The 13,636-nt window shown below is 35.8% G+C and overlaps 1 protein-coding gene across 4 annotated transcripts in view; it reads left to right on the forward strand.

Moving 5' to 3' along the window:
- cadm1b (cell adhesion molecule 1b) overlaps window positions 1–13,636 on the forward strand; it is a 176,741-nt gene that overhangs the window by 100,400 nt on the left and 62,705 nt on the right. For 2 of the 4 annotated variants that reach the window (XM_084419947.1, XM_084419949.1), the window contains exon 2: window positions 8,582–8,602. The exons of the other annotated variants lie outside the window; for them this stretch is intronic. In XM_084419947.1, coding sequence (XP_084276073.1) covers window positions 8,582–8,602 — 21 coding nt within the window. The remainder of the gene's footprint in view (window positions 1–8,581; window positions 8,603–13,636) is intronic. 4 annotated transcript variants of the gene reach the window in all.

Here is a 13,636-nt window from a genome sequence, read left to right on the forward strand (position 1 = left end):
CTGGATTATTGATGCAGAGAATTCAGCTTTGCCATCACATAAATAAATTACATATTAACCTACATTAATAAAAAACAGTTAAATTGTAATAGAAGTTCGCAACATTACTATATTTTTGATCAATTCAATTCAATTCAATTCAAATTTATTTGTATAGCGCTTTTCACAATACATATTGTTTCAAAGCAGCTTTACAGAAAGTGCATTTCAGAAATGTACATAGAGAAATACAGTTAGTTAATCATGTATTGATTTAGGGCATAAACATATCGCCAGCGTCGAGTCGTCTCTTCACAGGCGTAGAGTCGTCTCTGATCAGATAAATAGTCTTGGTAAGCATAAGATACTTTTTTCCAAACATTAAGGGCCCTATTTTAATGATCCAAGCGCATAGCCTAAGGCGCAAGTTCACATCCACTTTTGCTAGTTTAACGACGGGAAAATTGTCTGCACACCCAGCGCATGGTCTAAAAGGGTTGACCCTATTCTCTTAATGAGTAATGGGTGTGTTTTGGGCGTAACGTGCAATAAACCAATCAGAGTCTCATCCTTCCGTTCCCTTAAAAAGCCGGTTGTGCTCACGCCATGGCAGATTTGCTATTTACATGGTGGAATTTGCAAGCGGAAAAACGGAACGCTTCTCTAGCGAGGAAACGGATCTGCTTGTGTGCGAGATTAAAGCACGCGAGCGGACCATCTATGGGACAAAGTGTGCGCGTGTTGTGGAGGCGCACATTACTAACGCGCTTTTTAAATAACAAAAAAATATTGCGCCATTGACTTAAGACCAGGTTTCAATCTATTTCAGTTGCCTCAAAATAGCAACGCGCCAACAATGCGCCTGAACACACCTCGTTTTCAGACCAGCATGGGCACACAGATGGGCGCAAATGCATTTGCTATTTAAACAACGAGGCGCAGGACGTGAAAATGATAACTGCGTCGGGCTGAAACTAGCAAAAAACACTTGCGTCGCGCCTGGCACTGCATTGCGCCATGTGTATGATAGGGCCCTAAAACATCTTACTGACCATAACCGTTTGAATGTGCATACAAACATACATCCAGTGTATAAATGTAAGAAATTTGTGTCTCCTCCAATGAGCTGTTAACCACTGTGGCTGCATCAATAAGTCTTGACCAGTCTAAATTATGAACAAATCATTGAAAAGATGATCATTTGTTCATGAATCAGTCATTGTGACATTACATCTCTCAAAAAATCTTAATGACACTTTTATGGTACTTTTTATTTTATTTCTAATTTTGCGTTCCACAAAAGAAAGCTACTCATACGGGTTTGCAACGACATGTGGGTGAGGAAATGATTACAATGAAAATGTCAAATGTTGTATGTGATTTATTAAATTTAGTATTTGCAAACTAGTTTTAAAACCATAACTATTTTAAGGTAATGATATCGATTTTAGTCCCTAAAATATGAATGATATATCCTCAGCATGAGGTCTCCACAGCACAAGGTGAATCATTAAGCTGACATGCAGTTTGTCAGGCAACTTGTTTGCGTCATCACGTCCTCTATGATGCATGGAGAATGGAGCTCGCTCGCACTCTGGAAACGTTAAGTGACTGAGTGTGGTTTTTTTATTTTAATATAGCATAACATTTCCTGCCATTCGTTACAAGTGGAGGAGCACCGGAATACTGAGTGTACACACATCATTTAGTCATAATTCAGAATCAGAATGATTATAACTTGGACACAATGTAGCGTGCTGCTGTTTAATATTCATATGCGTCCAAACCATAAGCCTTTGAGACATGGGCTCAGGTGTAAAATAACAGTTATGGTCTGCTTGTGGGAGGAGCATGCAACTTAGTCAATTAATGCCCTTGATGAGGAAACATGAAATGTTTTGGAAATATGAAAACTGTTTATTGCTTAATGGATCCTATTGTATGCTGACTACATAGCAATGCACATTCACGTTTCATGTGTGATGTCAGATGTGAGTCCATAAGAGCCCACATTATTCTCAGGTCATCTGAAACGCGTTAAAACATCTTTATGAGAACATTGGTCACAACACATTATGATTAAAAGTCTAGTGCCCCATCATTTTCTTGTCATTTTACCAGTTTCTTTCAGGAGCATGACAGCAGAAGGCCTGTAATTGGTTGGTTTATATATATATATATACTGTGTATATATATATATGGATGGATAGAGGGAGGGATAGATATATAGATCTTAGAGTTAATACAATCAGCATTGCTTTTCTTGTAATAAGTAAAGATATTTTTAATGTTTTATTTATTTTTTTATCCTGGCCAGTACCGGTGTAGACACACAGGGAGAAATCTCAAGTCGCCTGTGAATAACATCAAGTAATCAAACACTTTATTTTGAATCTCCTCAGGGGTGAGACTTCATTTTGAAAAATAGAAAGAAAAGGAAATTAAAAGAAAAAAAGTGTCAAAGCAAATACTGTATAAATTGTAGGTGGAAAGGTACTAAGGATTTTTTTTATATAGGATTCATGTTTACTTAACTATAACAAATACTAACAATAAATGTTATATTAGCCTCATTGGGTTATGACAACCCCATATACTGTAGAAATGCTTAGCTCAGCCGCTTTCATGAAGGATATTATCCAGTAAAATGATATTATTCACTGTCAAACCAACATACTGGAAAATGATTTTCCTGCTGCTTTCGTTTTGTTTGTGATCTGCAAAAATTCAGTTTGCTTGTTTTATCGTACTGTGAGCGCTTCCTAATCCCTGAGACGATAAATAGTTTTGGTCCTTTGAATCAAATAGAGTCCAAACATCAGGCTGCAAAGCAATAGTCTAGAATAATGTGAAGGTGATGTCATTATATATTACCAGTTAGTGTTGTAATATTTAGTATAGCTAATACCTGAACATTTTACAAATATTAGAACAATTTCTTGGCCAAATTTCATCTGAAGTGTAATAAAATATCATTTAAAAGCAATATAACACTTGTATTACATTTCAGCACTCTTGGGTTAAATATTTATTAAAATTGCAAAAAAAGATCAATAAGAAGAAGAAGCCAGGACAATCATGTGCGAAATCATCTGATATGCTGTAAATATTGGGTCTCAAAAGGAAAGTCAGCCAGAGAGGGACCTTGACCTGCCAAAAGTGGAATAAAAGTAATTATAACTCTTCGCGGTGCACATTTCCTCTGATACTAGACAAATGAAGGCTTGGTTAGCCGAGATGTTTGCTTCATCATTCATTCCCCCCACCCACAGCTGATTGATTGCTGTGATTTTATTAAGAAAAGGAGAAGGGAAAATTGAAAAATGCTTTTTGCAGTGTGGAAACACAGCGTTGATTATAAACTCTTAGGCGAGACAAAGGGGCCACCTTTCCATTTTGTTGCCCAACAAATAGGCAGCAGGTGTTTTTGACAGGTGTCTGATTGCGCGCTACAAAATACATTAAAAAAGCAAACAAATTGATGCATTTTTGTGCCTCTCATGGTAAATGGAGTTGGGTCTGATGGATGCTATTACCCAGGGATCTGATTGGCGGGACACAGTGACTGAATAGCACAGGTGTTTTGGGGAGAACAGTTTGTGTATCTGTTGCGCTGAGCGTCCTTGCTTAAATCGTGGTCTTCTGAAGTGTATCTAGAGCGGTTCACTATGGCAGTGTAATTGGTTTAACCTTTTAAATGGATAGATGATTTCCCTTAGTACGACACTTAGGATCGAATTATAATATCCATAATGAATGGAACATATGCAGCCTCCCTTGCAAACTGGAGAAACCTAAATCAGTGGCCCTCAACTGGTTTCCTTTCAGGACACAGATTGGACATCAAATAAACACAACCGTACCAAAATTGTTTATAATAAAAATACAGTACGTGCCGGTTTTTCTTGAGGAATACAATCTCTCGACTAATGCTGTACTATACTCTGTTGCGTATTACTAGAATATTAAAGGTTGAAATTAACACCAGTAAAGTCCAAAATATTAGATTAAATTGCTATTTATTATTTATAGGGGTTTTATCTTTATAAAACCAACATTGGATACGAGTTATATACAAATATTGGAATTGAACATAAGGCAGTTTACAGTATATAACATTTTTGTATGCTGTGTATGATTCACTAAGCAGAACCGACTCATACTGTAAAAGTCATTTGTTCGGGAATCACATTACACCAGTTGCGTTGTGTGGGTTTGATTCACTAAAATGAACTAGCTCATAATAGTCACATATTCGGGAATGTTGCACTACACTGTAAAAAAATTATATGATTTATAAGTTATTACAACATGTTTTACAGTGCTTAAACTCTTTAAAATGATTTAAGGGATTTTCAACTTTTTTTATGTTATATAAGATTCAGTTTAATGTCATTTTAAGTTGAAATAACTTAAACATCCAAGTTTATTGTAATTAAAAATTTAAGGCAGCAACTTTTTTAAACAGTGTTTCATGGGTTTACGTTGTATGGGTTTGATTCATAAAAAAACAAAACACGAATCAGTGGTGTCATTCGTTTGTGAATAAACTTGTTGCACTCTATGTGCTTGATTCACTTAATTGTTGAACTGACTGATAAGAGTAATTATTTCTGAAACTACTGTGTTGTCTATTTAACCATGTAGATTCAGTAGTGATGTTGTGGCGTTGTTGAAAATGTTGTCCAGCAAACTCTTTTAAATAATTTCACTACATTGTTCAGTCCGTAAAAATGTGCTTGCGCGAACTGGTAACAGAACGTAGATACAACAACAAAAGATATGGTATGCTTTTTTTTCCTCCCCTTGAAAAAATTATGAACCATTTTTAGCATAGCAGAACAAATAGGTTGTTGCAGTTTAATATTTTGCATTTTGAGTGAGAATCTTCTGCCTAAATCATTACATGAAAAGTAATTATCTTGCGGTTTTGGAGATGGTCAGTGCCACCGATTGCTTTTTCTTAGATTTTCGAGAAAGACAACCTTTTTTAATGTGAAGTCCAGGTGGGTGAGCGCAGGTTTAGTGACTGTTCTGTGACCTGTGTTCTGTCGGTCGTAGTGGGAGGATGATGTCCCTGTCAGCTCCTCTCACCCCTTATGTTCTCATTATCCACCTCCTGTCCACATGCTCCAAATGACAGACTCAGGGACAGGAGCACACAACCCTCCACCAGAGATGATTATATAAAGAAATAGTGCATTATGGGAAAAAAAATGAGGAATATAATCTAATTGATGATGTTGCGTAAAATAAGCATTTCATCAGTGCGGGTTAAGCTTTAAGACTTAAGTTGGAATAAATATTATCTTGTATCCACTGGGAAATGGCCAGCAACAGAGCAAGAATAGGTTCTTTTCACACTCTGTTAACTATTCACACATATCCAAGAGGCTGGTATCAGTACATATGCAGTCTGGTGAGAAAAGCTCTTTCTGCTTGATCTCATGGAAAGTCAATACAAATGTTTCTTTTGCGTAGTGACTTACTGGCAGCCTGAATGGTGCTTTCATTGGTTTCTCACAGTTTAATTATATTTTATGCTCACTGGGCTTTAAAAACACACTTGACACTTATGGCGTACAGGACTGTGAAACATGAGACAAAACACAAAAGATCATGGTGCTATTCCATAACAGTCACAGTGAATTTTCCTAAGTAAGACATGTTCCTGGATCAACATTTCGGTCTGAAAAATTGTCTTAACCCTAACCCTACCCATAACTTACCCCTAAAATCTTAAGGGAAATAAAGGTGAATAACAATGATATAGAAGTATAGCTAAACTTGACATAAACTGTAAACTTGTCCCTCAAATCTGATTGGTTGATTGGAATGTTGTTCCAGGATCATCAAACAAAAATGTATTGTGACGATTCAGTTCTTTTTCCTCCATACTTCACAGATAAAATAACAGCATACAAGTTTGACCGACATAAGGGTGAGTAAATGGTGATGAACTATTCCTTTAATGCTTCAGCTGTAGCATTTTATTGTTATTATTATTATTATTACCTTGTAATAAAGGGGTTGGTTTAAAATAAAAAATTTACCATCAAATAAAGTTTTATAAGACACCATCAAAGCACAGAATCACTTTCACAAATGATCAAGGAAAGAATGACATAGTTTTCCAAACCGAGAGCTTTTTGGTGGTCGCAGGACCTAATAGTGTGTCCTTGGGCGCACATGGCATGCACAGATTTTTCCATCAGATCCCCGTTAAGGTATGCTTTGAATCTCCACCCCTACCCTTTTAATTAAATGAAAGCACAGCGGGTCACATACAAGCTCAAAGTCACACCACAGTAACGGACAGAAGCACATAGAATTGTGCTCATGGTCGGAATACACAAATATGGCTGCTCAGCGGGGTAACTACAAATATAACTGTGAAATTAAAGGGGAAATGGGGCTGAATATCTGCAGGGCACAATTCAGAGGTCAACTTTAGCTGCTAATGTGCTTTACTAATGCAGAAATAATAGCCTATATAAATAGTCAAAAACATTTGCTTGATTTTGGCTACTTAAAGGAAACGTGAAATGTTTTCATTTACTCATGCTCATGTTGTTTCAAAACCGTATGTCTTATTTTCTGAGACATTTTAAAGAATGTTCTGCTTTCTGTTTTCCAGGCAATTACAATAAATGGTGTTTGGACCTATAAGAAGTATCATAAAAGTGGCCTGTAGGACTCAACTCGTATGAAACCATACAATAGCTTACAGTTACTTACTCATGGTCTTCCTCTTCAGCTGTATTGTTGCGAGTCATTGAGTTGAAAATCATTACTTAGCATGAATCTGTAAAGTTAAAAATGCAATTTATTTCTGTAATGGCAAAGCTAAATTTTCAACAGCATTACTCCAGTATTCAGAGTCACATGATCCTTCAAAAATCATTCTAATATTCTAATTTGGTGCTCAAGAAACATTTCTTACTATTATCCATGGTTTTAGCATTCTTTGATGAATCGGAATGTCAAAAGAACAGCATTTATTTGGAATGGAAATATTTTGTACCATTATAAATGTCTTTACGTTCCCTTTTGAATACATTTAAATTATTCTTTTAAAAAAAAAATATATATATATATATATATATATATATATATATTTTTTTTTTTTTTTTCTTTTCTTTTTTATTATCCTACTGACCCCAGACTTTTGAACATTAGTGTATTCACACACACTCCCATGTCATTCCAAATGTGAGATTTAAATCATTTTTGAAGAATATTTTGACCACTCTTTTCAGTATATTGAAATTGAATCGGGGGCGAATTTAGATAAAAAAAATTTAAAATAAAAAAAACTTTTTGTGTTCCACTAAAGAAGTTTGTACAGTTTTGAAATGACACGAGGGTGAATAATCGATGGCAAAATATTACTTTTAATGGTTTACCAAAAAAGAGCAAAGGGATCTTGTCCTTTCCTTAAATCGTAATATTTATTGGTTTTGTAGTGGTAACATATTGCACAACTGCCGTTTGAGAAGAATCAGCTTTCAAAATCGTCCTTTTTGAAGGATGCCTTGCTAGCACAGCTGTCTACACTCAGATGGCATCAAATGGGCTTCTGCTGAAATCTGACCATCAATATCTTGTAAGAAGACTGACAGCAGTGACATCTAATCACTGCCCTACTGACATGCCATAACTCCCGTCTGATACACGTCAGGCTGAGGAGCTTATTGACACGAGGATCCTCTATTTATAGTGTTGTATGTCTGCTGTGAGTGCCTGGATAAATCTAGAAGACTTTTTACAGGCCTCATTAGTCTCATGCTGTTTATCACACACTGTATCCATATTAAATGATCTGCTTAAAATCTTCAAACGTCTGTGAACTTGTAACCTGGATATGGAGAACTTGGACAACTTTCCCAATATTTTAGATATCTTTAATTATGATATTATATATGGCATTATATCTGTGAAGAAAACATAACAGGTAAACGAAAATATTTTATTGTGTGTCATATCCGTCACATTTGATCAAATTAAACAAGCAATAGAAAGTTTACATTTAATTGTATTGGCAAACCTGCTTGACCTCCCTGTTGAATTGTGTTGAATTATTGAACTCGATCACCAGCAGCAGTACCACATTAAGGTTCTCAAAAGTTGTACATTTACATTAGAAAGTGTCCATATGATGCTGAATGTTTCCATGCCTATCCAACTGTACAAAAAAACGTACGTGTCGTGCACACTTTACATACAGATCCCTGTGAATATAAATGAGATCACCTTGCCTTTTCAGCCAATACCTCCCTTGTCTTTCTGCTCTGCCTGTGATGTCCATCAATAGAAACTTTATAGCTCTCTTTCTTCTACAACAGTCTCCTTGACTTTGACAGGGATGGCAGTTTGCCATCAAAAAAAGGACCGTGTAACTCACCACTTGAAGGAAATGCTAATGCAGGAAAGAAAGAACTGTGAGATCTTAGTGTCATGTCATCTAACATATGCTACGGAAAGATTAAAATCCAGACCTGAATTAAATTTGATGCATGCAAAGTATCTGATGACGTGAAAAGTGAAGGTTTTCTGCTTTAACACTATTATATGTGTCCTGTTTCTCCTCACGCTTGCTCAGGAGCCGCTCAGACCATATCAGGTACTGCTCTTACTCTTCCATCTGGATCACATCACCTCTCAGTGTCTTCCAACTCCTAATTTTTCTTTCTTTGCACGTTGTTTTCCAGTTTGCATGGTTTGATATCTGGCCTTTGAGGCAGCCTGCATGTTTTTTCTTTGTTCTGATCTTAAGAATCTACCATACCTTGTCTGCTTCCCCCCCAATCTTTCCGTTATTGACATTTTAGAAGTGTCTTATCAAACTGCTTGTGCAATATTAAAACAGCCACGATCAGGTTCATTTTAGATTTCCATAAGATAAGTTTGGATTGATCTTGTGGTTGTTTTACACAAGATCTTTTTGAACCTTTACACTCCTACTGTACATGAGTTCCTGTGCAAGGTCTTCACAGATTTTGGGCACTGTTACTCTAAGCCAGGGGTGTAAAGAGTAATTGTACTTCATAATTCATTACTGCTATTTTTACTTTACCTAAGTACTATTGAGACTGAGAATTTTAACTTGTACTCAATTACAACTTTTCTACTCACCACAGTTTAATTTATTTCAAAGGCTAGGCCTAGATCAGGATGGTATGATTCTGGAAGTGCACGTCTATGCATTCTTTATTTACAAAATTTGGCAAATGCTTATGAACCTTAAAGTCAACATGAAATCTAAATTTGCAATTCTATTTTTACTGAATGTTGCTGTGTTTATTACAAATGATTTATCCATTCAAATCACTAGTTTTTAAAAGATTCATGTGGACTCATAATCTTTAATCAGAAACATTGGGTGGGACTTAATATCCTCTATAGTTGATTGCAAACTGGAATTCAGATCTGCAATCATTTAGTAAGCAACGTCCAACTTCATAGAATCCAATCAATTCCCGAAGGACGTTCCGTTTCTCTTGGATATACACTAAATGGACAAAAGTATTGGGACACCTCGCCATTACAACAACAGGGACTGTGATGACATTGCATTCCAGATCCATGGACATTAATTTGGAGTTGGTCCCCCCTTTGCAGCTATATAACAGCTTCCACACTTCACTCTCAGAAAAAAAGGTACAAAAGCTGTCACTGTGGCGGTACCTTTTCAAAAGGTACACCTTTGTACCTAAAGAGTGCATTTAAGTCCCTCAAAGGTACATATTAGTACCAGAAGTGTACATATTGGTACCAAACATGTACATATTAGTACCTAAATGGTACATATTAGAACCCTTTTGAAGGGTACTGTCCCAGTGACAGCTTTTGTATTTTTTTTTCTGAGAGTGTTCTGGGAATGCTTTCCACAAGATTTTGGAGGGTTTCTGTGGGAAACCATTGAACCAGTAGAACATTTGTGAGGTCAGGCACTGATGTTGGATGAGAAGGCCTGGCTCACGATCTCTGTTCCAATTCATCCCAAAGGTGCTCGATGAAGTCAAGTTATTTCACACCTTGCTTTGTGCACTGGGGCACAGTCATGCTGGACTAGAATATGGCCTTCCTCAATCTCTTCCCACAAAGCTGGAGGTGTGTCCCAATACATTTGTCCTTATAGTGTATGTCACAATAGGGAAGAAAAGACTATCGCAATTTCTGTTTCATGCTGACTTTGAAGTTAGATATCAATGCATTTTAAGGTAACGGATTTAGCTATATGTAACATACAAATATGTTATAATAAATACAAATATTATGTGACAAAGGGTCTTTGATATCAAAAGAGACTTTTGTTTTAACTATCCATCCACGATCCACAGTTTAACAATCCAGTCCAAAACGGGCTTGTGAATGAATGCTCTTTTACTTTTTTGCACTGTGACATTATTTTCATGACATTTCTTTCTCAATTCTCTTTACCATAATGCAATAAAAGATCCTCTTTATGATATTCACTTTACCATAGTGTGAAAAATAATGTTTACTTAAATTTCAAAATACGGTAACACTGTAGAATACTGTTCCTTCATTAATGAATAACTACACAGGAACAAATGAGTAACGCACTATTAACATTCTAGTAACTACTATTAACTTACAAGAAACTCTGATTAATGAATTAGTAAGTTATAGCGCTCAGTTGAATGTGGTAGTTCACTAGTAGCTAATCAGTAACTACTATTTCTCCATACCTCCCAGATAACTACTATATACAGGTTCATAATTAACATGAATAATGCATCATTTATAATAAAAGATAATGGTATCCCGCTAGTAATGACTCAGTTGTTACTACATCCTTATAAAGGAACTACTAATTATTTGGATCAGTATTCTAAAGTGAAACTACCTAATATTGCCTTAAGTCATTGTAAGCTTTTAAGATTCTGAAAAGTAATTCCTTCCAATGGATTTGTTAACACTTTAGTCTTTACTAGTGTGTTCCCATGATCTTCACTTTAGAATACTGATCCAAATAATTAGTAGTCCCTTTAGAAAGATGTAGTAACACTTGATTCATTACAAATGGGTTACCATTACCCATGCATTACACATTATTAAAATGTATTATGAACCTGTATAGTTCTTAGTATAGTCGTCAGTGAGATATGAAAAATGGTATTACTGATTAGCTATAGTGAACTACCACATCCGAATGAGCGCAATTCCTTACCAATTCGTTAATCAGAGTTTATTGTTAGTTAATAGTAGTAACTAGAATGTTAATAGTGTGTTACTCATTTGTTGCTGTGTAGTTATTCAATAATGAAGGAACATTATTCTAAAGTGTTACCCAGAATACATCATGGTAATATTTGTTCTGCTGCTTTTAACTGATACTTTTAAATAATTTTATAACAGTATTGTTTTGACTGGTAATACTGACTATTGACTGTTAAAAATTACTGTATTTTATAAAGAAAATGATCATTGAAAATAATAGGAATAATAAAATCTATAGGTATGTATCTTTTGGCCCTCTAGCAGTTAAAAAAAACATAACTGCATGCATTTTGCTTCGGCTCTGTGTGACTGTGCAGATGAATCTGGTTATCCCACTGCTCATAAAACATTCACTACTAGACTTATAACCGGTTTAGATGGAAAGAATCTCAAGCTGACTAGCTGAAGACGTTACTGTAGCTTTACCCATTAACAGACACGGTACTTCCTTGAAAATAAATTCCAGCACAGCGCTACAACAACCTAAATGAAATGAGCCTTAACAATAGATAATACTTTACAATGAACTCTGTTAGAGAGCTGCATATGGCAATTTATCTGTTCAATATAATACCTTACTCACCTGTTCGGTAATAAAATGCTCTTTTAATCTCTCAGTTCTCACAATCTCTGAAAAGCCAAGCCAATATTTATTCTCGTTTTAGTAGGAGCTCTGTCGCATTCTCTTGTTGCCACAAGACTCTCCTCTTTTGGCTCTTCTCTGTTTGTTTTAAACAGGTGATTCCCCGTAGGTTTGAGATTTAGTTGTTCCATGTCAACCTTTCTCGCTTGTTGTGAGTGTGACAACTGACCTATGCCACTCCCACACCATATACGCGCCAAAGTAGTCGGAGCAACTTTTCTCTATTTACGGATATTATGAGACACAACAGGCGAGTGACGTATATGCAATTTCCCATGAAAACCATCCTGACAGGTTTAAAATATAAACGCTTATAATAGGCTTACCATAGTGAATCAGGGTAAGAGAAAAACACATTTTGGAAGAAGGTTTGATGATGTATTATTCATTATTCTGATTATTTTGTTAATTTTGAACAAAAAATTGTTAGGCTACATGGTGTACCTGTAAGCATCAGGGCAGATTATGGTAATGAGGATTGTGGTGGTAAAATGTTCTTACTTGTCTTGAAAATAATACCACAATTTAGAAGAAAAATAAATCTGAATAGTCTTAAATGAAGCCTTTATTTTCTTTTCAAAAGTAGTTTTTTTTTTTTTTGACAGGCTTTGTGAAGTTCACCCAGTGAAGAAAAACCTGGAAAAACAAAAGCCATTTACTTTGAGGAAAATATATATTTTTTGTGTGTGTGTAAAGAAAAAAGGCATATACAAAATTTGAATCATACAAATGGGTTTAAATCTATTTCAAATGACTTCACAATGCATTGGCGTGTACTACTGCGCGCGCACACCTTCACACTCTGCAGTCAATGAATCAGTCATTCTTTAGGGCCTATGCTATTCTGCCTTTCTTTAATTGGCATTGTTCAAACTTGCAGCATGTGTGTGATTAGGTACATTAAGATGTTAAAGTTGTACATTCAAAAGAACAGACTCTATTCCCAGTTGCTTTTCATTTCCACTAACTGACACTGGAAAGGATGCTGTCCAAACAGCTGTTGGACAGGTTTATGTTTACCTATGTTACATTATGTTATGTTTCTTAGTCAACCTGTTGGCGTGCAGCCATGACTTGGATGTGCAACTTTTAAAAAATGATATTTTTGAAGTGAAGAAGCCTTTAATAACCTTCAAAAAAAAGACTTCTTTAAATCAATTATTAAGCCAACTCTTGCGTTAAATGGCATGTATAATAATTAATAATACCAATATAATATAAAGTTAATAAAACACATTCCCCGAGTACCTTTTAATGTGTATCAACCTTGAAAAGTTCTCGCTTCAGGAAATGTGTATATTACCCGTGGGATCTGTTCTTAAAAAGGCTTGTGAAAGATATGCTATTATCATGAAACTTCACATGCATTAATTACATTTCAGAGTCATGTGACTCAACCAGCAGAGCACCCCGCATTCACAGTAAAATACGTTTACTTTCAATTTATGTATATGGCTGTGTGGCAAAACCTAGTAAGCTGCCTACCTAGATGGTAAAAATGACAGCGCACTAGGTTTTTAGGAATAATGATGAGTGGTGTTGAGGTGAATTGTATTGTAACTATCAGTGATTGTTATTTGGAGAGGTCAGAGATGGAGCTTGTTGTAAATGTGAGGGATGGACACCTTGGTGGGGTTATGGGGCAGAACTGAACAAGACTGTCATGGCCTTGAATGCTAAATGAATGAGTTAAATCACAATCAGTCTTTCGGCCAATCACATTTTGGCTTGCTTGAGGTGAAATTGTAGATGAGGCTGTGTGGCAAA

This window comes from Rutilus rutilus (genome assembly GCF_951802725.1).
Source record: "Rutilus rutilus genome assembly, chromosome: 9".
Classification (NCBI taxonomy): Eukaryota; Metazoa; Chordata; class Actinopteri; order Cypriniformes; family Leuciscidae; genus Rutilus; species Rutilus rutilus.